The sequence below is a fragment of the Hipposideros armiger genome, unplaced genomic scaffold (assembly GCF_001890085.2).
Source record: "Hipposideros armiger isolate ML-2016 unplaced genomic scaffold, ASM189008v1 scaffold_8, whole genome shotgun sequence".
Classification (NCBI taxonomy): domain Eukaryota; kingdom Metazoa; phylum Chordata; class Mammalia; order Chiroptera; family Hipposideridae; genus Hipposideros; species Hipposideros armiger.
This window is the reverse complement of record NW_017731358.1, coordinates 8,237,687-8,257,537: the sequence shown is the minus strand read 5'-3', so window position 1 is coordinate 8,257,537 and position 19,851 is coordinate 8,237,687. Positions and strand designations below refer to the sequence as shown.

Sequence of the window (19,851 nt, the reverse complement as noted above, 5' to 3'; positions counted from 1 at the left end):
AGCGTGAGCGGCCAGCAGCCGCAGTGAGCGGCCGTCCGGAAGCCAGCGACTGATCTGCCTTGCCCAGGAAGAGTGCAATGATGGTGCCAACTTGGGCCAGTGAAGCAACGTCCTCCACAACTAGACTGAAGAACAAAACGACAACAACTTGTCTGTTCCCCCTCCCCCAATTCCCCAATAAAAATCTTTAAAAAAAAAAAGCAAACTTGTGAAGGTTTCGAAGTCAAAATGACATTCAGGCAATACCTAGTAAATTGACAAATGTTTCTAAAAGTCCAAAGATTATTTCTAAAGTGTAAGTCAGTTCTTTATACATGTGAAAAACCCTCAGTTCTTTTATATTCTTTCTGATTTTTTTGTCCAGTTGTTTTATCAACTGTTGGGAGAGAGGTGTTAAAGATTTCAACTATAATTGGGAATTTGTCTAATTCTTTTTTCAATTTTATCATTACTTCACATATTTTGCAGCTGTATTTTGTAAATTCTATTGGAAAATAAACTTTTACTTACTAGAAATGAGGTGGTCAAAAATAATTTGAAAAGGGAGTCCAAAGGGAGTCCAAAGTTAGAATTAAAAATTCTTTAAGATTACCGAAGGAGAAAGACAGAGCATCAGTGGCAATACTTAATGATTAAGATTTGAAAGTCATGCTTAGGGATGAAAAGGAAACCAGGGAATTGACCTCAGTTATTTCCACAGTCAGAAGATTGGGAGCTGGACTGAATGACCCAAGTACCCTTCTGAACACTGAGGTTCTTTGATTTACTGAAATTCCTTCCAAAATTGCCTTGGACTCAACTACATTAGGTGAGTTAGAATCTCTCAACAACATTGGCTGGCTAGAGGTAGACATATTGTTAGAAGTTGTTACCATCTACCCAGGAATTTGGAAGTAACTTGTAGATGTAGTAGTAATTTCATTTTGTCAATAATTATTAGTCCAGCCATGGCTAGGAGAGGCCCAAGGTAATCCACTACAGTGAGTTTCAGTCCAGACTAGGGAAGGTGTGTGTGTGTTGTGGGGTGGGGGGAGTGGAGGGTGAATAAAATAGAATAATGGCTCATTGAATTCTTCAGCAAATCTAGCAATTTGAGGAAAAAGGCAACATGATTGGTGTGGAGAGAAATCATGCTTTGGGTGACCCATTGGAGTTCTTTTAGATAATAGGCAATGGAACAGATAAGGAGGGTTCAAATCACTGTACTTTATTCAGACTTTCAAAAGTCTTTCATGAGGCTACAAAAAAAAGTGAGCCTTCATGGGATTTGGATAACATTTTTCATGGAAAGAAACCTTGATTCCTATTTGACCTTGACCTTGAGTATAAAGCTGAAGACATTACATCCATTACTCTGCACCTAGAATAGCACATGAAACATAGTAGTCACTCAATAAATATTTGTTGGATGACGTTTGATTCTCACAACAACCCTCTGAAACTCCTATGATTATTATCTCTGTTTTGAAAGTGAAAACACCGATGGTTTAGAGCAGTTACTTTTTTCTCTCTTTTTTTACTAAGAACTGATGCAAACGCTTTCTCAGCCTCCCTTAGTAATGTGCACCTTAAGCCCTTTACTCTCAGGTTGTCTTGATCTGCTTCTCAAACTATTCATGATCTCCTTGGCTCCTGGACCCAGGCTTTGCCTCCTTTTCATGACCTTGTACTTGGTTTCCCCATCTGACCTTATTTACTACTCCCCCAGTTCTAAGTTGCCTTGGCCCAGTCTGACTCCTGGGACCTGAGCTCTGCTAAGGCCCTTCCGGGTCAGCCTTCTTGTCCAACCTCCTAATATGAATTCATTCAAATGATTTATTAGACCTCTCTGTGTGCCAGGTTTTATGCAAGGTGCTGGAGGCGAACATGACAGTCTCTGCCCTCAGGGAACCTATTACAGAAGGCCCTGGAAGTGTGGCCACTTTCTGATAGGAAAACAAGGAAATGGATAAGAAGAAATGACTCCGGAAAAGAAATATAAACAGGAATGTTCCCTCAGGAATAAATCCTTGGACAGGGTCTAGTTAACATTCTTATACGTGGAAAATAAGAGACAAACACAATGAAATCATCTGGTTTCAGACAGTTCCAGCATCTTTCCAAGGAGTAAAATGCTAGTTGATAGAGATGTACTGTAAAAAGAGCCAGCAAGCTGTCAAAGGGCTGAACGGGGCAATGTGTGCTGCAAAGTTGGCAAACGCCAGTGAGTGCATTTAGGGAAAAGGAATCCAGTCCATTTCCAGGCTGATGGGATCTGCGGTATCAGGAAGTACATTCCACAAACACTTGTGGTTCTACTATGTGGAAGAATGCACGTGCGGGACACTGCAGGTCTTATGAAGATGATAAAGACATAGCTCTCAAGGTGTGAGAAGGTTGGAGTGGGAAAAATCAGGGAAAGGGGGTCTTAGAAAGTGTCATTGTGGGACATATATTGGATATTCTTTAATGTTTTCAGGAGAAGCAAATGAAGGTTTTAATTATTTTCAATTACTTCTGTCTGGCTTCATGGGACTATAACTCTTATTTACATATATGTACAAAGCAAAAGACTGGAAAGAAAGAAACCAAAACATTAGAAGTTGTTAATTCTGCACTGGTGGGATTATTGGGCATTGATGCTTTTATGTAAATTTTGAATAAAAACATGGTGAGGGGTGCACTGTTGTTTAAAGAAGGTATACATAATTTCAACAGAGGGGTTGGGGCAGGGTGAATTGCAAGGGGTTAAAAACTTAAAGAGGTGGGAAACCCAAGACATTGTTGAAGGAAAGGGGCTTTTAGGATGGTGAGACCTGAACAGTTTGACAAATTAGACAGTAAACACCCTGTAAAGGTGTATTGTTTTGAAATATTTTTGATAATTTGCAGGTCCTGGAGGCAGAGGGAATTTTATGATGTAGTCTTTAGTTAACTTTGATGTGTTTATCACTTGGTCCAAACTATATTGGTTGAGAACTAAAAGGTAATTTCCTCAGCTGAGCCTTAACTGGGTCAAGAGTCTGACTTTCCAACAATCAAGAGGTTGGGGATTTAGTAATAAAGAAAGATAAACTTTAAAAGGATGCTGACCTTTAAGAGGACTGCTGATTTGGGAATGCTAATTGAAATCTGTAAAATCACAGTTAAATTGGATGCAGATGTATTTGTTAAATTTTGAGATTCAGAAGTTAGAGGAAGGTGAATGATGAAAAAATTAGGTATATTTCTTATGTGAGATATTAATGGATTGAGCTTGTAATATCCTCAGGCTGAATCTAAATATACTCAAAAAGAGTTTGCATTAATTCTTAGACAATTGATTAAATATACACTAAAAAAAAAATGAAGGTTTATGGGGATAGTCCCCAATCTTCCTGGGAGGTTATCAAAGAGATATCAGTGATGATAGCATGTGGCATGATGTTCTCCGGGAGGAAACGTTAGATAATCCTCAGGTCTTTAAATTCCCAGAGATGATTAGTGTGGGGAGTTGCTGAAGCTGATGTATTATTTGACTCGATCTGTGACAGGTGAAGACATACCTACCATACAGGCTTCAACTGTCAGATAGGTACCTAAATAGAATTTTCTCAGACTTTCTCAGTGGGAGTCTGGAATACATATTTGGAAGAGGTTATGAGGGGGGACAAGTGATGAATGCAGATTACTGTGGTTATTAATGAAGCATAAAATTGGGAAGAGATATTAACTTGTCAAGAAGGTGTAAATGGAAAGACAAAAGCCTAGGTGCAGCAAGAGCAACCAGGGCGTGTGTATCAGGGCAAGGGGAGCAGGACGCAGGTGACAGAGATCACAGAGCAGGAAGATGACAGACCACTGTGTTGATGGAGCCGGTGTTCATAGAGGCACTATTGCGTTCTGGGGTACAGCTGTCCCAAAGTGTGTGAACACAAAGTGGAAAATGAGCCAGGGAAATACCGGAGAAGAAATTCATTTGGTGGCCACCATTTAGAAAGTGTTTGAAGGAATTCAAACTGGGGAAAGGTAGCGAGTTCAAGGAGAAACACAAAGAAAGTTTAGAATGGGAAACATGGGGAAGGAGGAAGGAAATAGATATGTATTGAAAGTCTCCTGAAAAGTAAGCAGAAACTTTTGATGTAGCTATTTTGATGCCTCTGTACTAACTCACGCTTTTAAATGCAGCTGCTTGAAACTTCCCTCTCAAAATGTATGTTATGGATGTGAGGGCGATGTGGCTGCGACCTCTGTCACCCCATTGATCGCCAGGGTTGATTCGGCTGATCTGGCTGGCTAGGCGGGTGTCTCTTTCCTCCCTCACTGCTCCATGTCCCTCCCGAAGCTGCGCGCTCGGTGGAAGAGGACGACCTTCCCCGATAGAGCAGAGGACTGTTCTTCGGTCAAGGGTATATGAGTAGCTGTGCTCCCCTGCTAGAACCTCCAAACAAACTCTCAAAATGTATGTTAACTATTTATGATATAATGAATTAACATGCCCAAATGGCATACTTGACTCCCACCTTTGGTGGGAGACTTCCATTTCCTACTTTGCTAATTTTACATCATTTGAGTTTCTGTAAGTATATGTTACCTTCATAACAAGACAAAACCAGAAAAATTCTATCAGAACAAGTTTAGCTTCCATCAATAAGCCACCTGTACCCAAAATAACATTATAAAGGGGTATCTCATGTTAAATAAAATGTAACAATAGTAGTCATGAAATAATAATAATAATATATAATAAAATGATAGTACTGAGCATATTACATATCACATGCACAGTAGAGTCACATTTTTCTTAAAGATTAGGTTTAAAAGCTCGCCCCCCCATACTAAATAAAATTATATAAAATAGGCGAGGCTCCACTGTTGCCCAAACAACCACAATCACATCTATAAAAATGTACTAAGGTTCTAGAGGCTTAGATGACTGTGGTGGATGATATGAGCAGGTAGGGGCACTGGAATTCCCTACTCCAACCCTAATTATTAAATAACCACTAGTTATTTGATAGTCATTTTAAAGGCCCCAGGATTTGAATTTCCAATCATCTGCCTATGGACTTTTCCTGTAATCCTTCTTTAGTCTAGCTCAATGGTTTTCAAATTTAGTGTACCTAAGTATTACCTTACAAGGTAGCACACACAAAACCATGTGCCCTCCACTTGATGGGTGATTTAAGAGATTTTTCAGAGGTAATTTTGTTTACCGTGCTGTTTGTCTTACTTGCTGATTTTATAACCACCCTTTGCATAGTCTGTCATTTGGCTCTGCTTGAGAGAACTGTCAGAAACGTTAAGTGGGGATTCTCTGTGCCTCCTGAAGAAAAGAATTAGAAAACTTATTGTGGTCTAAATACCCTCTTAATCTTCCAAAGTATATAATAAATGCTTAATTTATTTATCCCAACCAGGAATCATACCAAAGTATAGGTATCCATCCCTTATATTGTCTAATGGAAGATGGAGTTACATTACTAAGCAGTCAGGTCTATTAATCAAAATCAAATGAGGGTGGCCATGTTAACTCTAAGACAGAAATGAGAGAGTTTGAGATGTAACCCACTGAGGAGTCAAGCAGATTCTCAGAGAATGAGCAGTGACTTTGGCTAATGTGGTTTATGGCCCTTGATCAGACGAGAATGAGTAGTGAAATAAATGGTTAAATGAGTGAGGTAAATGATTAAATGAGGATGGTCTGCCAGAATACATTCCTAACCCCATAGTGTGGGAGAGAAGGTGGTGAGATGGTATTGGATTAGAAGCCCAGGTGAGACTTAAGGACAAAATGAAGACAGGGTCCCCAGGTTGGCTTTACAAATTGTGTCCCACACAAGGGCCCTGACTGGCAGAAGGGGAAAGGGGCAGAAGCTGATAGCCTGGCCTTGTGTCTTGGCAGGGGACTGTGCCTGCAGGGTTGGGGGTTGGAGCAGAGGCTGACTTTCTGATATGCTCAACGGCAATGTTTGGGCCAGTGGTGGACTGGGGAGGATATCTGCTTCTTGCATTAAACTTCATACAAGTGGAAGTTTAGACAAAATATCCTGATTTCAAAATAGCTGTGAGGTGGATAACCTTTTAAGTTGTTAACTCACATTTTCCCCACTCTGAATGTCTCCCTTTTTGTCCCTGTTGGAGGAGGTGAGTAGCAGATACTTAATTCTCTGTAGTTCCATAATTAGGGAAGAGATAGCGCAGAGCAGGAATCTAAAAGTGACTATGATTATTCTGGCTTTGGTTCTATAGAAAAAATTCCAGTCATTGAGGGGAAGGAGATTTGTAGGTAGATAAAATATCTTGGTAAATCAAGGGGAGGCAGCAGATTTCCTTGGGCTTTGGAAAGGGGGGGTGTGGGGAGGGAGACAGGGGGGAGAGAGAGAGAGAGTGAGAGAGAGAGAGAGAGAGAGAGAGAGAGAGAGAGAGAGAGAGAGAGAGAGAGGGAGAGAGAGAACTTTGTGTGGACTTTGAATGGGAGTTATCTNAGAGAGTGAGAGAGAGAGAGAGAGAGAGAGAGAGAGAGAGAGAGAGAGAGAGAGAGAGAGAGAGAGAGGGAGAGAGAGAACTTTGTGTGGACTTTGAATGGGAGTTATCTTGAACCTGTGACCTGGCAACTCCCAGAAGGAGGGAATGGCCCAGTAGCACATCAGGATGACAGGACCAGAAGTGGCCTTGTAGATGATTTCATGCCCAAACCTGGCATGATAGTAGCAGAACAATGTGCGTCTCAACACTATCCAGTGAGGGGAACCAATCAGCAAGGCCCAACTGCAACTCCTACTTTGGCATCTTTTAAGACAGGCAATTCGCAGGCAAGACCAAGACAAAGTTATTTTGCACCAATTTGGCAGATGGGGACCCCAGAATAAAAATTAATGTAAAATGAGAAAACAAATTTATGTGGATATAAATTCTGTGATTTATATGTACTACCACTGCCTTTAAGTGAACATATCAAAATGGCTGGATCAGAGTCATGGTTCTTGCCTCCTGTGTGCCAGGTACTGTGTGAAGTATGTTCACACCCATTCTCTCACATAATCTTCACAACAGCATTGCGGGCAGATGTCTGATCATTCCAGCTTACAGGTAAAACACTGTGGCTCCAAGACACAGCAGGTAGTAGGAGGTAGGGATGCAAACCTTGGTCTGTTTTTCTTCCTCCATTATATGTCTATTATCAATGGTGTGCACCTAAGCTCAGGGACAATGGGAATAAATACACTGGGGTTCTCAGAAGGTAAAAAAAAAAAAAAAATTACAGCTCACTTCATTGTACATTGGGTCTGTCTCATTAGTGAAAGTAGGATATATTAATAATATTGATGCCCCGAGGAAAAGCCCATTGGTCACTCAACTAAAAGGAGGAAACTTAGGCAAGGAATGAAAATCCCTATGTCTTCAGAGAATGTGATAACAATCTATCACCACAATAGACTCACAGAATCCAGCTCAGCCAACAAGCCTCTCATTGTTGTATCAGAGGCCTCTTTTCAGATATCTAAGTGTTGAATGTATTTTCCATATTCTGTGGTAAATTTAGATTAAAATAAACAAACCAACCTATGGGCACATAGATATTTTCAGCAGTCTATATAATTTCCTTGCATCCGGGTCACCTTGGCACTCCTGCCATGTCAGAACCACTTCTGTGCCTACCTAGAAGCTATTAGGCTAGAAAAACACAAGCTTACATACATATACACGTGCATGCACACAATCAATCGAATCCAAAATTCCCACCCAAGTTTGAGCAAAATAACGGATACATTTAGCATTTCTTTTTAAAAAATATATAATTTCTCAGGCTTGACTTAAAGATTTCTATTCGAGGCTTTGGATACATGGTATGCTCCATTTCACAGGACCCAGTTACCTGGTTAGGGTCAGGATCAACTTCATCCCAGTTGTGAGTAACATGGCCTTCGTCAATGGATTCAAAGGGCTTGTGAGAAACTGAAGGTAGAATCCTATACAGCCAACTGGGAGGAAACAAGGACACATAAGTCTTATGGTGATGTTATGAGTGATAGATATACAGACTGGCTCAGGAAATACCATCAGGAAGATATTCAAGTCAACAACGATCTGCGGGCTTTAATGTGAGAAGCAATGACACAGCATCACTTAATAACCACTGCTGCCCATAGCCTGGGCCTTTTCTCCCTTTTCCACTCCACCTATTGTTCTTCAAATTAAGGCTCTGACTCTTGGTTATTCCCATGTTGACAAAAAATGAAGAATTGTCTTTCCCAATGACAGTGATAAAAGAAGGGGAAGTACCTTGAGGGATATCTGTGCAGGAAAATCCATAAAAAAACATTAGCTTGTGTATGTCATTGGACACTAATCCTTGATCTGGAAGGTGAGGACAATGAATCCTACATAGATTGAGAGGATATGGGTGGTTTCTTTGTTATTTTTGAAACATAAATCAATTTTCTTCTTTAAAATTATGAAAGTAATACTTGCCAGTGGTAAAAAATAATTCAAGTAATTCAAAAAGTCCTGAAAGGTAAATGGCTTTCTCCTTTAGTTTCTTCAGGGCCAATCCTCAGAGGCATCAGAAGTTAAAATCTTTCTTGTATATTTTTTCAGTTATGTTCAATGCATATTTGAGCAAAATTGCCAAATCCTTGTACCTCTTTACTTTCACAACAAAAATTTATGAGCGTGCCTAATTACCCACATCTTAAAAAATATGGGGTATTATTAATAATTTGGGCCTTACAGGTAAAAAATAGTATTTCATTTTACTTTTGTATTTCTTTATTATGAGTAAGGTTGAGAATTTGTATGTTTATTGGACTTCTGTAATTTTTCTACAAATTACTTATACAAGTCCTTTGCCATTTTTCTATTGAGTTATTTGTCTTTTTGATATTAATTTCTAAGAGGTTTAGGAAATTAACACTTCTGTGCTCTAAAATGATAAGACTATCTGCCCGTATTTTCTTATAGTACATGTATAGCTCCTTCCTCCCTCCCTCTCTTCCTTCCTTCTTCCTTCCTTCCTTCCTTCCTTCCTTCATTACTTCATTTCTTCCTACATCTCAAGTTTTACTATCTGTATATGTCAAGGCCTGAGCCAAAGATCTTCCTGCCAGGACTCAGATCTCAGGCTTCAGAAAGAGAAGACTCTGATGAAGGAACTATGAAGGACACCAGGAAGACAACCTCTCAGATGTTGAGAGGGACTCTGAAACTAAGGAGGACTCAAGTCCTTTCAGAGGCCATTACCCTGACAGAGTACAGAAGGAAGGGTAACACTACTTTTAACAATGGGAGACCAGACCTGTTTTAACAGGCTCTGGCCCTTTAAGCCCTAGAACAGTCTACTTTGGGATAGGGAGTTGGCCTGACCCCAAACTGAACCACTTGGGAGTTAAAAAGGATATATTTGTCCAGTTGCCATTTGATTTCTGTGGCTCTAGATGATATGACCTCAGACTTTGGACTTCAGGCCATAAAAAACTAAGCCTCTCCAGCTTCTAGTAGTATATGGTGTTGAGAGTGCGCACGTGTGTGTGTGTCTTAGAACCACCTGTGTAATCCCACGCAAGTTACAAAACTTTCTTGATCCTGTCTTCGCTATCCTTATTTCTTAGGACTGTTGTGAGGATTCAGTTTCTGTACTTAGAATGCCTGGCACACAGTTGGTGCTCACTTATTAAATGTGTGTTGAATTGTCTGTCCACCCTTAATCATTTGGGTTTTTACGATGGCCCAAATTTTCCACATTCTCTTTCCTTCCCAGGACCTAAGGGATCAGTTAACTAATATGATAAACATTAAGCTTTGATAGATATAAACTCTGATAGTTTTGTGGGGGCCCGGCACTCTGCAGTTTTAATGAGTAGTGATTAACTGTAAGAATTTCAGTCTTGCTCATCTATGGATGGAGCTAGTTCCATTTTCCCACTGGGGATTTTGATCATTTTCATAGTATTCTTGTAGATACCTTTGAAGGATTCTAAAGAGATGGGTGAGCCATGCCTGGTGTCCCTTGTTTTTTAGCTGAGTTTATAAAACTCCCCAGGCAGCACTACATTGCCCTGGACAGAGATTTAATTCTCATTTGGGGAATGGTGCCAGCTTCTTAATGAAATGTCAACAGCTCCTTTTCAGCCTCCTGGATCAGAGCTCAGCTCCTGCTGGCAGAAGATATTGCTGCATAATGGAGCAGGCAGCAGAACCCGGAGTCCAGGTGTCCCGTTAGTGAATGGGACATAAAGTCAAGAACATAGTCATGGAGGCCAGGTTGTCATAAATTAGATTGGACAGGAATTGTCTTTTTGCCTTGCCTTGACTGTGGGCTTGCAGAGAGAGATGATTAAACAGCAGTAAAATTAACCCTTGATTTTTGATAAGTATGGGAAACTGTCTCTTCCTCCCTCCATGCTGCCTGTTATCTATTGAGAGAGAAGCCATATTGATATTGACATGGTAGCATAGCACCTGCCATATCTCACACTCAGTTCTCTGAGAGCCTCCTAAGGATACTCTGTATTGGAGGAGAGAAACTTTGCTATGGTGGCAATAATGATGCTTATCATAATTAATGTTAACTGAGCACTCGCCATGTGCCAGGCAATGTGCTAAGCACTTTACATACATTCTTTCCTTCAGTCCTCACCACAACTATGAAATAGGTATTATCTCTTTGACAAATGAAGAACCAGAGACTCTGAGAGGGTAGATGACTTGCCCAAGTTCACATAGCTGGAGAGAGAAGGAGCCAGGATCGAAACTCAGGGGGCTTGACTCTAGAGTAGACATGATTAACCACTGAGCAGACCAATCTATCATTTGTGTATTCCATCATGCTTCTGTACTATCTCATTTGCTTCTCAGGAGGACTTCATGGAGATAAACCCAGTCCCTTCCACTAAGTAGTACATGAACACCTGCCCACCTCCCAAACCTCCAATATCAGTAGCAGCCCTCTTCACAGATGCCCTAGCCTGAAATTCCTATAATTAGACATTACTTGTTTAAATCACAACACTTATTATCTCCCCAAACCACAACACCTACTGCATCCAACCTGCCCCATAGGAGTTAATCAAAGGAGTGAGTTCATTGACCTTGCCTTGTAGGATTAGAGCAAACATGGAATAAGACACATTGTGCTAATGAATGTACTGGTTTCCAGCAAAGGCAAATTCCAAAGAATAAAAACCTTATTAATGCAAACCACAAGGGGCTGTAACACATGACCTTTCAACTACCCAAGCTTGGATTATCCAACCTTTCTGTGCAAAGAACAGTCAGCTAAGGAAGACATTGTGCTGAATCTTCAATAATTTTGAGTTAATTATTTAAAAAACCCAAACAAAAAAGCAACCCAAAATGCAAAACTCAACTGGACAATCCGTAGGGGGAGGCCAGACTATTGGGAACATTTTCTTCTGAATACAAGTGAGAATTTGTAAATAGAATTGCATGTGTGTTTCCAGGCTCTGTGCAGCGGCCCTCTCAGCTTCATCCACCAGTCACTTCGAGCTGGAGACAAGGCCCATCCTCCCCTGCCCATGACTCAGAGCACAGCCAGTAAGAAGCTGGATCTTGGGCAGCCTTGAAAGGCTGTGGCCCAGGTGTAGGTGGCAGCACAAAGTCCTAGTCATATCTCACACGTTCTGCAGGTCAGAATTAACCTAATTCTTGTACCTTCTTTTATTGGTGCTCCGTGGACATGTGAAAGCTGATCCTGAGAGCTGCTCAGCATACAGATTGTAGGGACAAACTTGAGGATTGTTCTAAAACAAAGGAAGCAATAAATAACGTCACTCCAATGTGAAAAGCATCCTACCTTCCCACCAAGCAACCCCTGGGGGAATTCTGTCCTGGATGGGGTTGCTCGGGGGCCATGGCACATGACCATCCCCAACCCATACATACTTCTTGTAATAACTTTTTAGGTGATTTTTCCTCATGATTAGAAAAGCATTATATGCTTATTGTAAAAAAAAATATAAAATATAATCCATTATCTCACCATCCAGAAATAACCCAATGTTGACATATTGGTATATTTCTTTCCATTCTTATCCTCCAAAATGAGGATCTTATGATATGTACAGTCCAGTAATAATCAGAACTTTTTAAAAAGAGAAAACACTATATCATGAGCATTTTTTCCTGCATGAAATATTCTTCAAAATTTTTCGAAGAAATTTTGTTTCCCATATTTTTATTGTTATAACCAACACACTAGTGTGAACATCATTGTACATACATTTTTTTTTTAGGGCTGATTATTTTGTCATCATTGTCATATCTTATGCTGTTCAGGGGATCTACAAAGAAATCCCCTTAGCCCTGTATGTAGGGCAACCTCTCAAAAGTCCTACATTTAGTCTTACTGTTGGGTTGTCGGAAAAGCCATGACACATTTTTGCAATGAAAAACAGAAAAAATATGTCATGACCTTTCTGACAACCCAATATTTTGGGTTGGGTGCTTTGTCATAGGTAGCCACCATCCAATTTTAATCTTTGTATTGTCATTGTTCTGTATCTCAATTGTCTTAATGATTTGTCAAACTCCTAGACACTTCACAGGCTAAATTACAAGAGCCATGGTGGGTAGAGGCTCTTGGCCTGAGGGCTGATCATTTATTCCTATAATTCAGAGCTCTCTAAGCTAATATTCTATTTACTCATACCTGTCCTTCTGGCAGAGCATTGGGGCAGCGAGGGTCCTCTGAGGCACACTCGTTCCCGAATCCGGAAATATACTGCATGCGACAAAGACACAAAGGCCACCATTAATAGGATTTAAAGAGATTTCACAACACTGACAGTCTAAGAAAGTAAGAATTTTTGTATGGACATATTTTAGTGTATGATATTCCATACATAATGTCTTTGCTATGTCTTGGCATGTGAACCATTTAGGAAAAATAATACGTTCTGTGTGAATTTTAAGGACCGTCAATTAGTTGGGAGAAGAGTGCTGGATATTGCACGGACTCTCCACCTTTCACTGTACTTAGTCGATTTATAGGCTTGTTCTTAATTATCCCACTCCAAGAACAGGTTCTTTAATTCTGGTTCTGTCAGGGAGTTTCTGAGAGGGGATATGGTTCAGGCATCACCTCAACTCCAGAGTAGTAAGATTTTGATGGGCCTAGATTGAAACCTCGCTGAGTTTGGAGCTCCATTCCCCATCCGTACTCTAAAACAAGCAGCTGTAAAGAGGCATGTGGATTCAATCTGATGGCAAAACCCTTGAGAGAAAGTTCTCCAAATTAGCCTAACTGCAGGCAGAGGCCTACATTATCTGGCACATCTATGGAATATATATACAAAAATGAAGTTTGAAGACATGGGTGGCTTTCATAAGTGCCAGACCAGAATCTGTCCACAATGGCAAAATGGTGTCTATTCTGGTTGCCATCTGTTTACACCCAGAGAAAATAAAGTCAGGGTTTTTTTCCAGAAAGGCAAGTATGTGGAGACTGTGAAACTTGTTACAACACTAACACACCTGTGAATTCTTGTCAGACCTCTCTCCTAGTATGTAAGCTCCATGAAAACGTGCCTGGTTTACAGAAGGTGCTCAATAGATATCCATTGTTTGCTTTAGTTTTCACTTAGATTTTATCCTAATGTGAGTCTATCTTTGGTGCTGAGAGATTAGAGGCTCCCCCTCCCTAACCTAATCATCAAAACAAATGGTCATTTCCCTCCATAGCTGATCCTAATGAAAGTACATCATTTTTTAGCCCAGGATAATGAAAGTGCAGCTTCACTCAAGGAGTGAGACGCCACCCTCTGAGCGCATGTCTTTAATAGATATAAGAAGGACGTCAGTGGGTGGAGGGTAAGCCCTCCAGAGCTCTCAGCCACATGGAGAAGGATGAGTGGATGCAACACGCCTGCATGTATGAGTGATGATCAAACCAACAGCTGTCTATATTTGGAAGGAATATCAAATGTGAAATGTTATGACCGAGAAAGCAATGGAAGCGAAATGATTCTTTTTGCCTCCAGACACAATTTTCTTGGTATATTTGAAAATCTATCAGCATTAAAAACATCAAGTTCTATTATACACAGATTGGTTAACAGCAGTGGCATGCAGTTTGGAATGATTTCTTTGGGGGAATGGCAGAGACCATCCAGCATTCTGACTCTCCACGGAACACAATTTTCTTTTCTCTAAATGAAGTTCTTGCTCACCATCAACAGTATTGAATTTGAGATGCTGAGAAATGGTAATGACCCCAATTATCTTCAGTTCTGTGAAATGGAATTTTAGACCAATCTGTGACTGAAGCCACTGAGGGTTACAGTGCCTTCACTTTGTTCAACTGCTGCCGTTGTTTCTCTCTGCAGGAGGCAGGGAAGTGAGTGAGTGCGGAGGAATGCAGCTGAACTGTCCCCATTCTTTGTGACTGCTGGCCTCAGAACAGAGACCAGGGTTATACGTATGTCTGGAACAAGGGAAAGGAGGCTTAGTATATGGAGTTCTGAAGCATTTGCTTCAGACTGCTTTAAAAAATGGAAAAGAAAGAAAGAACAGCTGGTGGTTTGGAAGGGAGCCACCCAGCTCCGAGACTGGTGTGAGTCCTGAATCAGTTTCTCAATTTTAGCTGCGGTGCAGTGGCTGAAGAGGAGGGTGGAAACTGCTGAGTCACTCTCACATCAGTTGGTTTTCCTAATCCTCTGAGAGAAAAATTACAGATGATTGTCAGAGCTTTAAAATGCCATGTCTCTCACTGCTGTAGGTGTCTGAATTAAGGAAGCAGTATTCTGTGGCTGCTTTCCCAAGGCTTTGAAATCAAGGACAGAATCTGAACTCTCCTTATATCTGCTGTGAAAAATCCAAGCCTTCAACTCCAGCTGATTTGGTGACTATGTACAAATATGCCTTATACAACAACAACAAACAAAACAAAACAAAAAAACCCTAACATTTAGCAAGTGTGCCTGTATGTTTTCTTCAGTTCAGACTTCTGAATAATTTGATTTAACATAAAAATATGATTTCATTTCTTTCCAAGAGAATGATATGCATCCTTTCCATATAAAAGAACAAATGACTGCGCTCCATGTAAGTTCAGTATCCTCAGTTCTTTGGCAGCTCCCTAGTATACAGTTTTTTAATTCTCTCCTGGGCCTCAGGATATGATTTATTAGCCAAGAGTAGTTTTATGAGGTGTTTTCTCCTGACTCAACACCCTGAGCAGATGGTGCACCTCACTTCCTTTTACTGGGAATGGAGGAAAGAAGAAATGAAGAGAAGGGAAATGAAGAGAAGTCAGAGCAGAGATGCAGCTACAGCCACCATTTTTCCTCTGGAAAGAGTCCAGTATTTCTAATTAACCTTGTTGGAAACATGGAATACAGACTGTTAGGGGAGCTTGCAGATTATTGCGGTAGGCTGAATAATGACCCTCAAAGATATTTATGCTTTAATCCCCGGAATTTTGAGTGTTACCTTATATAGCAAAAAAGAAGATCTTATGTTGTAGATGTGATTAAGTTAAGGATCTTGAGATGGGGAGATAGTCTAGAATTTTTTGGGATGTGCCCTAAATGTAATCACAAGTGTCCTTAGTAGAGGGAGGTGGAGGGAGATTTGACTACAGAAGAGGAAAAGGTGACGTGATGATGGAAGCATCATCATTGGAGTGATGCACTTTGAAGGTGGAGAAAGGGTCCACAAGACAAGGAAGTGGGCAGCCTCTAGAAGCTGGGAAAGGCAGGGAAATGGATTCTCCCTAGACTCTCCCAGCAGAAGCAGCCTTGCCAACACCTTGACATTAGCCTAATGAAACCGATACCGGAGTTCTGACCACCGGAGTTCTGACCTCCGGAGCTGTAAGAGAATAAATATGTGTTGTTTTAAGCCACTAAATTTGTAGTAACTTGTTACAGCAGAAACAGGAAACTAATACAATAATTATGTAGACAAGTGGGACCCATCTTTGGCTAATCATTAGAATCAACCCAGAAGTTTGTTATTATAAATTAGGAGCTGGATTTAGTGAATCAAAATGTTTCACTATGGGTGGTGTGGCCCAAAGCCTGTGTGTTAAATAGCTTTTCATTTTAGAAATCAAGTCATGAGGAAATCAAGACTTGTAGAAGTGAAGCAATAAGAACACAGGGTGGTCTGTTTTAAATTTAAATTTACTATTTTATTTTTTGAATTTTCTTCCTCCAGTTGTGCTGCTTTTATGTAAATGTGATTTCATCTGAAACTTTATGTTTACATATCCATTAAAATGAAGAAATAAAAGCTGCGAAATATATTTTTTAACTTATATAATGTTTATTGATTAGAATGATGCAACCTGGCTTTCTGTGTTTGGATATCTGATCTCTAGAGCTAACCTTTCCTTGTGGAGATTAGACAGCAGGCTGGAAAGAATCCCTTTGAAACTGAGAACAAAGAACAGCATGCAATTTACATTGGTGTGCTGGCGCTGTGCATAATAAGTTGCTTAAAAATTTCAGCAGGATAGGATTTTAGATATCATTTATTTATAAATGGTAAGGATGTTTCCAACCCCTGCTGAACTCTCCCATAGGATTTTCATCAGGAACACAATTTTTATGCACTCCTCCTCTTCCAAAACTTCAACTATTACCTTTGATATGATGACCTCCTAATTCTATTCTCCTAGCCTACCCACTCCCCTGAAATCCAGATCCATACATTCGACCACCTCCTGGGAATCTCAACTTGGCTGTCTCTGCAGCAACTCAAATTTAGCTGGGAAGCTCTTGGACCCCAGGACACACAGGGCTTTCTGCATGTGCTGTGCCTTTGTGCTTCCTGTTTCCGCTGGCCCCTATCCCTTTTCACTTAGCCAATTTCTACTTCTTTAAGACCAGCTTAGAAACAGCCTCCTTCAAGAAGTTTCTCTCTACCCCATATAGCCCAGACTCGGTTCCTTTCCTATATTGACCTGTGACATCACATACTAATACAATATTTGTTGTTCCTTTCCTATATTGACCTGTGACATCACATACTAATACAATATTTGCTGAATGAAAGAACGTGAGTTTTCTCAACCTTTCTAATTCTCTATCAGACATAAAGATAAAAAACCAAACTTTTACTTCGCTTTTGAGTGTTTTCAGGATCCCTATCAATTAGGGAGATGCTTGGTTCCTCAAACTCATCATCAGTTGAAGGGCATTGAGGCAGTACTCAAACCCTGCATTCTGGAAAAAAGCCTAGAGTCTAGCCCACATGGCTTGAGTCAAGGTTCTGGGACGTTCGTTCCATATGCACGTGCTAGGTACCCATAAAAGCCTGGGCTGGGGCCGGCCAGTGGCTCAGTTGGTTAAGAGCTCGCTCAAGAGTGTGAGCTCTGAGCAACAGTGGTTTGAGTCCCGGCCCAAGCTGAGCTGCCAACAGGTGGCAGGATGGCTCAGCTAAAAAAAAAGCCTGGGCTGGACGTTAGGCATGGTTTTAGACACTAGGGACACAGTCCCTTTCCTTGGTTTTAAGGCACTCAGTCTAGTAGAATCCACTAAGGCTCCTTTTGCAACCTGCGTTTTGGATTCAGAAAAACCCAGGTTCTAATCCAGTCTCCATCACCTTGGGCACATCATTTGATCTCTCTGGGTTCTACTTTCCTTACTGGTTAAACAGCAACAAGAGTGCCTACATCCCACATTTTTGATGATCCTGAGGGAAACCAAAGTTTGGCCACCACAAAATGTGTCTTTTGTAATATTGATTAAAGCTGGTTATTAAGAAACAAGAGACTCAGAAAAACCTTTGACACTCCCCCCTTTCCTGCTTAAGGGAATTCAGATGGAAAGACCTGCTCCAGGAAGGGGACTTTAGCATAGTCACCTTAGAATTTTGAATAAAGTATGGTAGACAGGAAGAATCCTTGCAGAAACTCCCCACTATATCTCCTTGTTCCTGGGTTGCCTAGCAGGAATTTGTTTGCCATGTGTTCCCTCTTTCTTCCTCTACATGTGAATTACCTACTTCCCCTTTGAAATCCCAGACTTCAGCCCCCCTTCTCCTTTGTCCAGCATGGCAAAACTGCCCAACGTGTTTTGGGTCACATTGTTATGGACCCCTGAATGTACATCCACATAATAAACTTTGGACGTTTTCACCTATTAATCTGTCTCTGTGAGTTTAATTATTAGCCCAGCTAGAAGAACTTAGAAGGTAGGAAGAAAGTATGTTTTTACAACCCCACAATTACAATATGAGTCAATTCATTAATAACCACATAACCCACATATACTTTTTAATTGCACATACATAATAAAAAGGAATTATTTTCTAGAGGAAATGCTAGGACTTCTATTGGCCAAGGGCTGATTGTGAGCTTCAAAATAACTGAGTAGGGCCGGCCGAGTGGCGTGATGGTTAAGAACTGGCTTGGGACGCCAGAGGGCTCCGGTTCGGATCCCACATATGAGGGCCAGTGACACTGCCCTCCACAGCTAAGATGCTGGACGACAGCTCAACCTGGTGCTGGGCTGCTGTGAGTCACTGGCGATGGCGTAGGCTGCAGCCCTTGCTGCAGTGGGTTGCCATGGGCTACTGTGTGTAGCCAGCAGCCAGCAGCCAGCGTGAGCAGCCAGCAGTCGCAGTGAGGGGCTGTCCAGAAGCCGGCAACTGATCTGCCTCGCCTGGGAAGAGCGCAATCATGGTGCCACTTGGGCCAGTGAAGCAACGTCCTCCACAACTAGACTGAAGAACAAAATGACAGCAACTTGCCTGTTCCCCTCCCCCCAATTCCCCAGCGCTGTTCCCATCCCCCCAATTCCCCAATAAAAAAAAATCTTTAAAAAAAAAATTAAAAATAACTGAGTAGATTAAATATATCTAATTGGTCAGCTAGAGGCAGTCCAGGAAGCCACAGCAACAGTCAGGTGTCGGACAGCTGGGGCTGGGAAATAGAGATGGTGAGAAATGTGCCTGCCTATGGTGGCAGGGAGCCCTTATGACATCTACAGATTCCCAAGACAATATTTGAAATGAGCAAAGAGAAGAGATGGACAATAAGAGCATATCTCTCTCTTTTTTCTTTTAATGATCTCTCCATCACCCGCCAGCCCCAGCCATGCCTACAGACACCATGGTAAAGACAGAGGTTTGGACCAGGGCCTTTCTAAGTCCTTTCCAAATCTCATGCTCTGGAATTCTCAGAAGTTTCCATAAGTTCTGGCTGAGGACGCCACATCAACTGCCAGATAGTTTCTTACCTTCAATGTGGCCATTTCCCTTCTGCTGCAGGTGTGATGACCTCAGGAAACCCAGGCGCCTAGAGAATATGAAGCCAGAATGCTTCTGTCTCTCCTTCACACCACTCTCTGAATGTCCTTATTCCCACCACTTCACTGTGCTCACTGGTGAGCAGGTCCTGAAACTAGTCACAAGAATTGCCTAACTGATAAAACAGGAAGAAAGTCCAGCGTCCTTATTTGTAACTAACTGCTTACACAATTGCCTTTGTTTATTACTAACCGCAGGTTATTTCTAAGAAAAGTTTGCAGAGGTCTGTTTCCTCTTCACCAGAGGTAAAGATTGGCTAATTATTTGTTCCCATTAAAAGAAGGAGGCTTATTAGTACAGGCAGAGAGTTTAAAGCTCCCTAGGAAAGGAACTGTGGTAGTTAGTTCCTGCTCCATGTGGCAGAAGCCTCTCCACTTGGTCCTGACTCAGGCTGGGAAAGAGTAGAAAAGTGTGTTCACTCCCTGGAGAGCAGCAAGAAAATTAACTGTGCTGTGACACAGGTGTTTACACACAGCTGCCTGAAATGGGGACCAGGTCTAGACAGCTAGCTTTCCATAGGTGCCTCCCAGGGATGAGCCGGGTAAACAGTTCAGAACTTGAAGCACTTCATTTAAAGCAAACTGAGGTGTTTACTATTGCTCCTCTTTTTTTTTTTTT

General features: G+C 41.2%; 1 protein-coding gene across 3 annotated transcripts in view; it reads right to left on the bottom strand.

Moving 5' to 3' along the window:
• The window catches only part of HGD (homogentisate 1,2-dioxygenase), a 42,002-nt gene extending 22,594 nt beyond the window's left edge, over positions 1–19,408 (bottom strand). For 2 of the 3 annotated variants that reach the window (XM_019653019.1, XM_019653033.1), the window contains exons 1-4: positions 19,164–19,408; positions 12,629–12,700; positions 11,632–11,720; positions 7,838–7,943 (exon numbers count right to left, since the gene is read on the bottom strand). In XM_019653019.1, the coding sequence (XP_019508564.1) occupies positions 7,838–7,943; positions 11,632–11,720; positions 12,629–12,700; positions 19,164–19,178 (282 nt within the window). In that variant the 5' untranslated portion in view covers positions 19,179–19,408. Of the gene's footprint in view, positions 1–7,837; positions 7,944–11,631; positions 11,721–12,628; positions 12,707–19,163 lie in introns of those variants that run through there. The other variant, XM_019653025.1, reaches the window with a different exon arrangement.
• Between the last annotated feature and the right edge of the window lie 443 nt (positions 19,409–19,851).